The sequence below is a fragment of the Lepus europaeus genome, chromosome 3 (genome assembly GCF_033115175.1).
Source record: "Lepus europaeus isolate LE1 chromosome 3, mLepTim1.pri, whole genome shotgun sequence".
NCBI classification, from domain to species: Eukaryota; Metazoa; Chordata; class Mammalia; order Lagomorpha; family Leporidae; genus Lepus; species Lepus europaeus.
This window is the reverse complement of record NC_084829.1, coordinates 160,285,087-160,298,513: the sequence shown is the minus strand read 5'-3', so window position 1 is coordinate 160,298,513 and position 13,427 is coordinate 160,285,087. Positions and strand designations below refer to the sequence as shown.

Below are 13,427 nucleotides of genomic sequence, written 5' to 3'. Positions count from 1 at the left end.
CACTCTGGGGGTCTGTCGTTCCCACGGGGAGATTCTGGTGTGGGGGGTGGGGCCGGGCACAGCAGGGGCAGCCTGCTCTATCCAAGCATTAAGTCCACCCTAGGCAGGGAGCGTCTGCCCATGGCCTTGCCTCCAGACCCAGAACACAACACTGGAGCAGCGCCTGGCTGTGTGGAGCCGGGCAGCCTTCGGCAGGAGCCCACGGAATTCACTGTGGGCCCACGGTGTCTTGCACAGCTCACGGAGCCGGCCCCAGTGGCTGCGTCCGTTTCTTTCGGTTATCCGTGGAAACAGGGTGGCCGTCCACTGTGAACTGTGCTAGTCCTCCCTTGTCGGTCTCTAGGCTGAGCCCACGTCAGCACAGAGCAGCCGAGAGCCTTCCAGCTCCCACATTCCACAGGGCGGTGAATCACCCGGCTCCCGGGGCCATCACAAACCGCCCTGGCTGCAGACACGGGAGCCAGCCTCACCCACCAGCCTCAGGGCAGGTGGCAGGGGCACCCGAAAAGGCACAGAGCAGGGGGTCACCACCAAGCTCGTGGACCTGGTTCCACAGACAAAAGCTCCTTCAGCACTCAGAAAAATGTAACTTAGAAAACCAAAGCCAAGGACCGTGGGTGGGGGCGTTGGAAGACTTCAGAACAGATTTATTCCAGTCGAGGACCAAACAAAACATTCGGAAAGTTCTTTCCTAGACATCCCAAAGCCCAGAGGGAAAAAGAGACCCTGATGACAACGTGGCTCTGGGCGCCCAGGACTGAGCCCAAGGCTGCACCCAGCACGGGGCGTCCTGCCTCAGAAAGGCGGGGGGGGGGGGGGGGGCAGGGTGAGCCTGGCTTCTCCCCCTTGCCCACGCAGAAAGAGCTACACAGGCACCAAGTAGCATCCAGGGCAAGCCACCACCTCTGAATCCCTGCGAGTGAGTGACCCCAAACGGCCACACCGACCCCACAAATAAAAGCCACGTTGCTTCCAAGGCGCAAAGGCCTTCAGGAGGGGGAACAAGGATCCCCCAAAGGCTCGGGGATGCACACTCCCCCACACTCACACACACATGAACTTGCCTCCCCCCCCTCCCCGCCCCCCAGAGCACGCCAGCATCTTTTTGCAAAGCGTCGCTCCACAAGCAGCCCAGTTTCCCTGGCGCCAGCCCAGCTTCGGGGGACAGTGGCTTCTCTGGACCCCAACTCCCCACCCACTCCAGTCCCCTCGGGACCAACGCATTCGTGTGGCCCCCAAAGCGCCCCGTGCGGGCGCTCGCAGGAGCCCCGCTGCCTCCGGCGCGCAGGGGCCCCGACGGCCCCGCGGCTGCTCGCAGCCTCCCTCCGGCATCTCGGGGGTGCCGCTCGGTCGGGACAGGTGAACCCACCCCTCCCCCGGGGAAACTGGGTCCGGAAAGGCGCCCACCCGCTGCCCCGTGCAGGGTCGCCGCCGTCCGTGTCCGTCTGTCTGTGCCCGAATCCCCCGGCCCCGGCCCCGGGGCCCGCAGACGGCTCGAGCGCGCCTCCCGGTCCCGCGGCGGCGCCCGCGGCCCCCGCGCTCCCGGACGCGACCCGCAGCCGGCACATCGCCGGCGGCCCGGCGGGGCGGACAGACCGGCGGCGAGCGGCGCGCGAGAGTACCTGGGGCCCCCCGCCGAGGAAGCGACGGGGAGCAGCGCGGCCAGGAGCAGCAGCGCCGCCCAGGGCAGCGGGCGCGGGACGCGCGGGGGCGCCCCGGCCTCGGGGGCCATCGGGAGCCCGGGGTGCGCGCGGGGACGCGGGCGGCTGGCCGGAGTCCGGGCAACGGGGAGGAGCCTCGGCGGGGTCCCCGGCGCCGTCGGTCTGCTGTGCGCGCTGTGCGCCCTGCCCGCCGCCCCGGCCGCGCACCGGCCCCGCGCTCCGCCACTGAGGCCGCGGGCCGCCCGCGGAGCCTTTTAGCCGCGCGCGGGCGCCCCCTGCCGGTGCGCGGGCGGCGGGGTCGGCGGCGGCCCGGCCCCCGGCGGGCGGGGCGCGGGGCCGAGCGGGCGCGGGGCGCCCCGCAGCCCGGCGGGGGCGGCTCTGGGGGTCCCGCGGCCCCGGGAAGACCCCCTCGCCTGGGCTGACCTCGCGCACCGCCGGGCGCGCGCTCTCGCTCGCTGCCTCGCCCCGGAGCGCATCTTGTCCCCTCGGGATCACCTTAGGGTGCAGCGCACCTGGCCCTGGGGCGCGCGCGGCGCTCGTCCGCCAGGCCGCCTTGTCCACCTGCGCCTCCCGCTCGGGCCAGGGGCGCTCCGCTGACCCGGCTTCCTCCCGCTTCGGCCGCGCCGGGGTTGGCCGGGGCCGGGCTCGGGGTGCCCCTGGCGGAGGCCGGGGTCGCGGGCTTAGCGCGGCCGCCGCAACTCCTCTATGAGGTCAAGCAACCCAGACGGCGCGAACGCGGATGCAGCCCCCGCGGGCAACCACCCCGAGGGGCCTAGCGCTCTCCCTCGGGAAGTCGCCCCCCTGGAACCGGGCGCAGGGTCCTGCCAGCCCCCTGAGCGCCCAGAGCGCGCACGCTGGCCACACGTAGGAGGGCGCGCCGCCCGCGTGTCCCCAAGTGGTCCGTGTCCCCGCTGTGGCCGCCCTCTGCCCAGCAGCCTCCTCTGGGGATAGTAGCCCCCAGCCTCACCCCAACCGGGTGGCAGGTCCCCTCCCCACCCCCGCCCCTTCTCCTTGTCCCCTCTCTGGCGAGGTGGAGGCAGGGCTGCCCCCCAGGACGTGCTGGGACAATCTCTCCGCTCTCTTGCCATTCCTGGTGACTCCCCCCCACCAAGATCCTCCTGTCTTCCTCCCTAGAACCTGTCTCTCCGTGTAACCTAATGAGAGGGAAATTAGGGTCGCCTTGACGGGAAGAGGTTTTCCTAGATAATCTGGGTAAGGAGAAGGCGGTGTGACAGTGCGGGCGACACGCGAGTGACGTGGCCACAAGTGGAGAGATGCCAGCAGCGACCCGGGGCTGGAAGAGGCCAGGGAGGATTCTCCCCTCCTGCTGAGGGGTGGGGGTTGGGGTGGCAGCCCTGCCCACACCTCAGTTTCAGTCCAGTGGCACTAATCCCAGACGCCAGACTTCCAGAACATTCTGTGTGCAAGCCACCCAGTTTGTGGTGCTTTGTTGCGTCGACCACAGTAAGCCTAATACAGTAGCCAGGACAGGCCTGTGGCTCTGGCTGCAGCCTCCGGAGCACCGACCACAGGGAGCGGAGCCATCGTGGAAAGATTCCAAACAGGAAGAAGGCTCGGCTCCACCTCTTTCCCTGCACTTCTGGGCTAAGTTGAAATGGGATTTCTACCCCATGTAACCACCGTAACTGGTCCATTGCCCCTGACTTTAAAAGCTTAAGAACCAGAATTTCCCTTTAGTGTCTCTACCACCCAAAAGAGGGACCAAGCACATAGAACTCCAGGAAATGCTCACAGGCTAAGTGTCGTCCACCCACACACAGCAGTACTTCTTGTGCACCTGCTATGTGCCTGACACCGCTGTGGGCCTGGGGGTCTATGACAGAAGAGCAGGAGGGAAGTCGGGAGAGGTGAGAGGCAGGTGGTGGTTGAGACCGCGCCGGCGGCGGGTGAGGACCACACAGGCGGTGGTGAGCGGCCTGAGTGGGGCAACGGGGGCAAGCACTGGGGAGTCCAGCTCAGAGAGGCCGGGAGGCAGGCTCCTGTGAGAGCAGACGGTGTTTGGCTGAGAAGGAGAGCAGGTGGCGGGCGGGGGTGGGGCACGAGAACTTATGAGGGGTGCACTTGAGGGTGCTGTAGGCTGACTTGTTGACCAACTGGATGCAGGGAGAAAGAGAACTCGCAATATAAAGCATCGCCCAGGTCACTGGCTCTCCACTAGGACTCTTGTGCTTTTCCCTCTTTGGTTTAGCTTTAATAAGTCCACCACATGACCAGATGTGTGGAAGTGTGCAGTAGAAGCTCATCAAAGAGGAGCTGGCACTGTGGCGTAGCGGGTAAAGCCACCACCTGCAGTGCCAGCATCCCATATGGGCACCAGTTCAAGTCTCGGCTGCTCCACTTCCCATCCAGCTCTCTGCTATGGCCTGGGAAAGCAGTAGGAGATGGCCCAAGTGCTTGGGCCCTGGCAACCCACACGGGAGACCCGGAAGAAGCTCCTGACTCCTGGCTTCAGCTCGGCCCAGCTCCGACTGGTGCAGTCATCCTGGGAGGTGAACCAGCAAATGGAAGACCTCTCCCTTTTTCTCTCTGTAACCCTGCTTTGCAAATAAATAAATAAATAAATCTAAAAAAAAAAATAACTGAGATGCCCAATTTCCACTGAGTGATTAAAAAAAAAAAAGCTCCTCGAAGGGTGGACCCCTCCTTCCCCAGGAGCGTATTCATCCCCCGTAGCTCCCCCCGGAATGCACCTCCCGGGGAGCGCCTTTCCTACGGGACAGCTCAGCGTGAGGTGCAGTGCAGAACTGCTTCCAGTTTAGGAGCCCTGGTGATGAGATCAGAACAATCAGCCAGGCGCTGTTAGACATTGTCTACACATCCTGACTCTGATTTGATCCCAAACTCGAGAGTGTGTGCTTAGCAAAAAATGTCCTCAAAGGAGACTTCGAAGATATCACTACTTTTTGGTTTAAAAAAAAAAAAAAAAACTCAAAAAGGGACAGGCACTGTGGTATGGTGGGCTAAGCCTCTGCCTGCAGCACCGGCATCCTACATGGGCGCCAGTTCACGTGCTGGGTGCTCCACTTCCGATCCAGCTCTCTGCTATGGCCTGGGAAAGCAGTAGGAGATGGCCCAAGTCCTTGGGCCCTGGCCACCCACATGGGGGACCCATTAGAAGCTCCTGGCCTCCTGGCTTTCGGATCGGCCCAGCTCCAGCCGTTGCAGCCATTTGGGAACTGAACCAGTAGATGGAAGACCTCTCTCTCTTCTCTCCCTCTCTCTGTCTATAACTCTACCTCTCAAATAAATTAAATCTTTTTTTTTTTTTTTGACAGGCAGAGTGGACAGTGAGAGAGGAGACAGAGAGAAAGGTCTTCCTTTTGCTGTTGGTTCACCCTCCAATGGCCGCCGCGGTAGCGCGCTGCGGCCGGCGCACCGCGCTGCTCCGATGGCAGGAGCCAGGTGCTTCTCCTGGTCTCCCATGGGGTGCAGGGGCCCAAGGGACTTGGGCCATCCTCCACTGCACTCCCTGGCCACAGCAGAGAGCTGGCCTGGAAGAGGGGCAACCGGGACAGGATCGGTGCCCCCGACCGGGACTAGAACCCGGTGTGCCGGCGCCCGCAAGGTGGAGGATTAGCCTAGTGAGCCACGGCACCGGCCTTAAATTAAATCTTTTAAAAAGTCAAAAAGAAGCCGGCTCCTGGCTTCAGATCAGCGCGGTGCGCCGGCCGCGGCGGCCATTGGAGGGTGAACCAATGGCAAAAGGAAGACCTTTCTCTCTGTCTCTCTCTCACTGTCCACTCTGCCTGTCAAAAAAAAAAAAAAAAAAAAAAAGTCAAAAAGAAAAACTGCGCTAAGAATCATAGCATCTGTCCAGAATGTGATTGTCCCTAAAAGGAAGCTTGCTTTCTCCTAATTTGGAGCCCTGTCATTTTGTCCTCATAGGTTTAACTGGTTTTCATCTAACTCATTAATCGCTGGTTGTTGCTTCTATTTTGTTCATCAAAGCAACCCAAAGAGAATGTCACCACGAGGCTAGATGCATCACCTGTTGAAATGGGACTCTCTACTCTCCTGCCTCCAACTTGGTTCTGTGGTCAATTACTAGCTTTACAAATGAGGCCGCACACACATCCACACAATCTCTGGTTCTAGTTATTTTTTAAAATAACCATGCATCCAAAGAGTTCAACACTCTCCATACACATTGTCACAGCATTCCTATGTGATAGGGTAGACTAAAATGCTATTCTCGTGTGTCGATGGGTAAATGAAACCAAGTTCCAAAGGCCGCCCAGTACAAACTTGGGGCAAGTTTGGAAGTGCGCATCTCATTTCATTCATCTGACATCGTATCTTGTCCAGTCTTCAGCTTGGCTGACATGACTGCTTTCTGTGCAAGCACCACACATGTCCTGAAGCAGCAGCACAGTCCACAGCACCCACTGCAGGAGGGCGATGTGCACCCCACTTTTAAGAGTTCTGCATCAGGGCCAGCACTGTGGCGTAGTGGGTTAAGCCACTGCTTGCAGTGCCGGCATCCCACACGGGCGCCAGTTTGAGTCCCAGCTGTTCCACTTCCTATCCAGCTCTCTGTTATGGCCTGGGAAAGCAGTCGAAGAAGGCCTAAGTGTTTTGGCCCCTGCACCCATGTGGGAGACCAGGAAGAAGCTCCTGGCTCCTGGCTTCGGATTGGTGCAGCTCTGGCCATTGCAGCCATTTGGGGAGTGAACCAGCAGATGGAAGACCTCTCTCTCTCTCTCCCTCTCTTCCTCTCTCTCTCTCTCTCTCTGCCTCTCCTTCTCTCTCTGTGTAACTCTGACTTTCAAATAAATAAATAAATCTTTAAAAAGAGTTCTGCACGAACGTGGAATGAAAAAGAGCAGTGTACAGAGGTGATGAGGGACAGACACACAATTCGGGCACAACAGACCTAGGGGACAGTGCCTGTCTTTAGGGTCCATAAACATGGAAAGGTGGAAGGAAACTAGAGGTAGGCAAGTGGACTCTAGCAATTTCACCTTGACATTGGAACAAGATGATACAAATCACTTCTAAGTGGCATGAAAATAAAATAGTGCTAAACGGGGCTTTCCTCGAGCAGTCTCCATCTTGTTCTGCTCCTCACGGCAGCCTTGGAGATGGCCTTGTGATTTTACAAGAGAAGGCCAAAGCCCTGCGAGGTTGTGGGGCCTGTGCTGGGCCCTGTGGGTGAGCATCCGAGCCCAGGCCAGGCTTTCCAACATCCAACAGGATGCCTTGGGGTGCCTCCTCCCTCTCTGACTTTGAATGGAAACATCTGGCTGGAGGCAGGGTGTAGATGAGTCTGTCGTATGTGCCCTGCGTATAGTACAGATGGACCCAAGACCCTGCTCTATCATCCAGTTGGCCACCAATCCCTCCGGGCAGCCAATTACACAAGACCTGTCGTTGTTGATGTTTTTCACCTTCTCCAGGCTGGAAAAGTGCGAGACAGAAACAGCACTCCTTAAAACACTCCTGTGAGTCCCTTGGTGCCTGCAATGGGCCAACTGGTTTCCACTGAAGGGCTGTTCTCTTTTATGCAAATACACTGGGAATGAGCAACACAGGTTAAGATGTCAGATACCCAACCTCACCTATGAGGGACCTTCCAGCAGTTCATGGAAAATGCATAGTATGAAAAAATCTACCCATGGATTTCAAGTTTTCGCACCCAAATAAACTTACCTCTTACTTCCATTTTCCACAAACTTTTAAACACTGCATGTGCATTCTTGGGGCTCCTAGCCAAGAGTACTTCAGCTGGCAAGATGGAAAATCCCACCAACATTGGGATCCAAGTTTCTATCCAATGGCCTGGGCCAATAAGATGTTCGAGGGGCCAGTGCTGTGGGGTAGTGGGCTAAGCCTCCGCCTGTGACGCCAGCATCTCATATGGGTGCCGGTTTGTGTCCTGGCTGCTTCTCTTCTGATCCAGCTCTCTGCTATGGTCTGGGAAAGCAGTAGAAGTGCTTGGGACCCTGCACCCCTGGGACACCTGGAAGAAGCCCCTGGCTCCCGGCTTTGGATCCACTCAGCTTCAGCCATTGCGGCAGTTTGGGGGAGTGAACCAGAGGAAGGAAGACCTCTCTCTCTGTCTGTAACTCAACCTCTCAAATAAATAAATAAAATCTTTTAAAATAATGTTCAAGGGTGCTTTGTGATTTTCATGGAGAAACACACTACCATTTAATTTCAACTTTCCACGAACTTTTTGAAGTCCCTCCCATCTGTACCCCAGATGAGATTAGAGGCTCCAATTCTATCAATCACTGCTTGGCCTGGGCCATATCAAGAGAAAACATTCATTCATTCGTTTTTTTCTCCACACGACCTTTGTCAAACACCGGTTTTTTTTTTTTTTTTTTTTTTTTTTTTTTTTTTTTTTTACAGGCAGAGTGGACAGTGAGAGAGAGACAGAGAGAAAGGTCTTCCTTTTGCCGTTGGTTCACCCTCCAATGGCCGCCGCGGTAGCGCGCTGCGGCCGGCGCACCGCGCTGTTCCGATGGCAGGAGCCAGGTGCTTATCCTGGTCTCCCATGGGGTGCAGAGCCCAAACACTTGGGCCATCCTCCACTGCACTCCCTGGCCACAGCAGAGAGCTGGCCTGGAAGAGGGGCAACCGGGACAGGATCGGTGCCCCGACCGGGACTAGAACCCGGTGTGCCGGCGCCGCAAGGCGGAGGATTAGCCTGTTGAGCCACGGCGCCGGCCTAACACCGGTTTTTATTCCAGGTGAAGTGTTAGGCTCTAAAGACACAAGTGTGACTAAGATGTAGGCAGTCCTGCTTCAAGGAGTTCCCAAACCAATGTGAGGGTAAACAAGCCAATCAGCTCCCCCAAAAACACAACCCAGTGTGATAACAGTAATATTGAGACCATAAAATGAAAGGGCTGTTTAACAAGTGTTACCTGCCCCTTCCTATATGGATTTTTCCCTCGGGAGGATTGTAACCCTCCACCTACTTGTCACAGGCATACATGGAGCCCAGTCACTTTAATTAACTCAGTTTGGGGAGGAGGCCTGAGGAAATCTGGGTGGAACAAGAGCTCAAAATGTACAGTCTTCAGCCGCAGTTGGCGGTTTAAAAGTTGGCCCAGGCATCATGCTAAGAAAACATATGTCTGGCTGCCTTCCCGGGCTGCACTTTCCACCCTCCCAGCCCCTTGTCCAGAGCAGAACCCAACCACTCGTCAGCTGGGGTGCAGCACTGCCCAGCCTGACCCCATGCTGCTGTGCCCAAGGGGGTGTCCCGCAAGGCCCCTGTGCTGCGGAGTGCATTAAAACAGGCAAGCACTCGCTCGAAGATTGTTTGGTAGTCCTGGGAGGAGCCCCAGCTGTCTACCTGTTTGGGGCTCAGCCATATGGTTGGCCACGCAATGGCTTCTGGACCATCTGATGCAGGCTTTGCCATCAGCAGCCCAGAGAAAGGCCCCCAAAAGACCCAAAGCAGGAATATCCTCCCCCGAAGTGCGCAGCCCAGTGGGACCAGCTCCAGAGGTGCCAGGGGCAGTCTGCTCCTTTCTCCCTGGGTGACACTGCCTTCATGCCACTTCCCAGCCTTTTCCCCCTCTCACCTAGCAAACTTTCCTTCAAGCCGGTCTGATGTCTTGCCAGCTAAGCTGGAATAGACTAATAAGGCAGCATGGAGGCGTCCAAGTACCTGCTGGTTGGCAGTTCACAAAGCATGGTTTCATTCCTGAGCCATCAAGGAGGGACCCATGTTACTATGTGCATCTCACAGAGGTGGAAACAGATTATATGTCCAGCCTGTGTTTGTATAGCTAGCAAACAGCACCACCAGGGCAAACCCTCACCCTCCCTGTGCTGCCTGGGTGCTCTACATCACAGGCCAGCGGGTCAGTAGAAGAATTTCCCAGAGACGAATGGGCTGTAACAAGGTGCGGACAGGAAGGCACTGGTCGGGGCTCTTATTAAGGCTTTGTGTTGCTGGTGCTGCCGTTTTCTGTGCCAGCGTTGTGACTGCCTTTCTGAAGCCACGCTGGAGAGGCAAAGCTCTGCTTTCTTTACGTCCCTCAGAATCTGCACAAAAGCCAACATCCGCAAGGACACATCCTGTGATTGCGTCCCACCCAGCACAGCTCACAGACCACATTGGCGCATTACCTGTGCAACGCTCTTGGCCAGCCAGGCCTGCTCCAGGTGGCTTCTAGGGGCTGTCTGCTGGGAGGGACCCGGTGCCTCCACTCTTGCTTGAGTGATGAGTGCTGCGAGCCTCAGCGGTGTTCAGCCCCATGGCCCCTTCTTCATTCTGGAAGCATCTTTTCCTGACTTCAGACCCTCAATCCTGTCCTGGCTTCTCTTTTGATATTCCTGCCACTCCTCCTGCATCTCCTGTGAGCCCTAAGCCCTCTCTAGATCTTTTTCTCCTCTCTCCATCATCCATGAGGCTCTGGCTACTTGGTCCCTTTAGTCTCAGAGTCAACATGCTGCCCAGCCACAGGACTTTGTCCTCGCTGATCCCGTCTCCTGTGCCCTTTTGCCTCCTCACCTGGCCTTCAAAGCTCAGCTTTTATCAACGCCCCCTGTGACCTCTCTGACCGGTTCAATCGGCCCGTCTGCACCCGGTAACTTTCTTGGTCTTTTTCCCTTCTCATGGCCAATCCTCACACTTACCTCTGTGATCTTGCACTGTCCATCTCTCCCAGCCCAATCGTAGACTCCACAAGGACAGCACCCATGTCTGTTGTCGCTTTCCGTGTAACCCCAGGACTTGGCACAGCTCCTGACTCAAAGCAGGCCCACATCAGTGTGTGTGAATCCATGCGGGCATGCATGGGAGGAGGGAGCGTGTTCTTTGTTCAGCATGCATGGTTGGTAGAATTGGGTCTGCAGGAAGCCAGGCTGGGGCCGGCGCTGTACTGCAGTGAGTTAAGCTGCAGCCTGTCTTATCGGCATCCCACATGGGCAGCAGTTTGAGTCCCAGCTGCTCTGCTTCTAATCCAGCTCCCTGCTAATGGCCTGGGAAAGCCATTGGAGGAGGGGCCAAGTGCTTGGAATCCTGCATCCATGTGGGAGACCCGGAAAAAAGTTCTGGCTCCTGGCTTCGGCCTGACCCAGCGCCAGTTGTTATAGTCATTTGGGGAGCAAATCAGTGAATGGAAGGTATCTCTCTCTCTCTCAGTCTCTCCTTCTCTCTCTTTAACTCTGCCTTTCAAATAAATAAATAATTTTTTTAAAAAATGTAGGTTTGCAGAACCCTGTGTTCTGCCACACCACCCCCACCCAGGCTCGGCTGTATCGACCACCCTCTATACATAAACAGCAGCTCGAGGGACCAATGGCCGCCGTCCTTAGGCTGGGGGACACAGCACAAACACAGTTTGGAATCACTAGATTTCTCAAGCAGGCCCTTTGGTGCAGTGAATCTATTAACTGGCAAAATGATATATATATTTTTTGTCTCCAAGGTGATAGAGGATGAGGTAATTTGGTGGCAAATTCCATTTTGGGTGGTTGGGGGAGTAATGCTTTTTTTTTTAAGGTTTGTTTATTTGAGAGGCAGAGTCACAGAAAGAGAATAAAGAGAGAGAGGTCTTTCATCTGCCAGTTCACTCCCCAAATGGCTGCAATGGCCAGAGCTGGGCCAGGCCAAAGCCAGGAGCCAGAGCCACTCTCAGGTCTCCCACATGGATGTAGGGGCCAAGGATTTGGGCCATGTTCCAGTGCTTTCCCAGGTGCATAGCAGGGAACCGGATCAGAAGTGGAGCAGCTGGAACTCGAACCAGCACCCATATGGGATGCCAGCACTGCAGATAGAGGCCTAACCACTACGACACAGTGTGGGCCCCAAAAGTAATGTTTTTTAAAAAAATTTACATAAAGGGCACAAATTTCATGTGTTTCATAAATGCAGTGTTAAGATCATAATGGTACTTCCACCCTCCCTCCTCCTTTCTCTCTTAATTTTCTTTTAATTTTTATAATGATATATCTTCAATTTACTTTATAATATGGGCTTAACCCTCCATTAAATAAAGAGTTCAACAAGTTGTAAGTAGAGTATAGACAAGGGCTGTAAACAATAATTAAATCTTAAAATGCCAATTTTGCTCACATATTACCTTTTTTGTATTCTGTAAATTAGTTACCACAAATCAGGGAAAGCATATGATAGTTGTCCTTTTGGAACTGGCTCATTTCACCAAGCATAATGGTCTCCAATTGCATCCATTTTGTTGCAAAAGACAGGATTGAATTCATTTTATGGCTGAATAGTATTCCACAGTGTGTGTGTGTGTGTGTGTGTGTATGCCCCACAATTTATTTATCTAGTCATCAGTTGATAGACATCTGTGTTGACTCCATATCTTAGTTATTGTGAGTTGAGCTACTATAAACATAGGGGTACAGATAGCTCTTTCATATACTAACTTCATTTCGTTTGGATAAATTCCAGGAGTGGAATGGCTGCGTCATATGGTAGATCTATTTTCAGATTTTTTTTATATTTGTTTATTTGAGAGGAAGAGTTACAGACACACACACACTCAGAGAGAGAGAGAGAGAGAGAGAACTTCCATCTACTGGTTCACTCCCCAAATGGCTGCAACAGCTGGAGCTGGGCCAATCCGAAGCCAGGAGCCAGGAGCTAGGAGCTGCTTCTGGGTCTCCCGTGTGGGTGCAGGGGCCCAAGCACACTAGGCCATCTTCTACTGCTTTCCCAGGCCATAAGCAGAGAGCTGGATCAGAAGAGAAGTAGCGCCAATACGAGATGCCAGCACCACAGGTGGAAGCTTGTCTTACTACACTACAGTACTGGCCCCTAATTCAAATTTCTGAGAAATCCCCATATTGTCTTCCATAATGGCTGTACTAGTTTATATTCCCACCAGTGGTGGATTAGGGTACCTTTTTCCCACATCCTCACCAGCATTTATAATTTTTAAATTTTTGTGTGATAGCCACTCTAACTGGAGTGAGGTGGAATCTCATTGTGGTTTTGATTCGCATTTCCCTGGTGGCTGGTGATCCTTGGCGTCTTTTCATGTGTCTGCTGGCCATTTGCATTTATCTTTGAAAAACGCCTCTTCACATCCTTGGCCCACTTCTTACTGGATTGTTTGTTTTATTGTTGAGTTTCGTGAACTCTGTATATATCCTGGCTATTAATCCTTTATCAGATGTATAGTTCGCAAATCTTTTTCTCCAATTCTGCTGTTGCCTCTTTACTTTGTTGAGTGTTTCCTTTTCTGTGCAGACGCTTCTCAACGTGATGCCATCCCATTTATCTACTTTTGTCTTTATTACCTGTGCTTCTGGGGTCCTATCTAAGACCTCTTTGCCTGTGCCAATGTCTTGCAGTGTTTCCTACGTTTTCCTCAATGCGATTGTTTCAGGTCTTAGGTTTAGCTCCCTGATCCATTGTGAGCTGGCTTTGGTAGAGGGTGTAAGGAAGGGGTCTTGTTTCATACGTCTGCTTGCAGAGATCCAATTTCCCCAGAACATTTGTTGAAGAGACTGTTCTTCCCCCAGGGAGTGATTTTAGCTCGTTTTTCAAAGATTAGTTACTTGTAGGCATGTGGATTAATTTCTGTTCCATTGGTTCACATGTCTATTCTTGTGCCAGTACCAGGTTGTTTTGATTATAATTGACATGTAATTCATCTTGAAATATGGTATTGTGATGTCTCCAGCTTTATTTTTATTGTTTAGGATTGCTTTATGTATTTGGGGTCTCTTTTGAGTCCATGTGACGTTTAGGGTCTTTTTTCAGATCTGAGACTTTGGTATTCTAATTGGGATCACATTGAATCTGTAAAC

The 13,427-nt window shown here is 54.5% G+C and overlaps 1 protein-coding gene across 1 annotated transcript in view; it reads right to left on the bottom strand.

Moving 5' to 3' along the window:
- Positions 1-13,427, bottom strand: part of FNDC1 (fibronectin type III domain containing 1) — a 127,198-nt gene that overhangs the window by 89,231 nt on the left and 24,540 nt on the right. Inside the window, exon 3 of the mRNA XM_062187287.1 lies at positions 1,370-2,317. Within this exon, the coding sequence (XP_062043271.1) occupies positions 1,370-2,317 (948 nt within the window). The remainder of the gene's footprint in view (positions 1-1,369; positions 2,318-13,427) is intronic.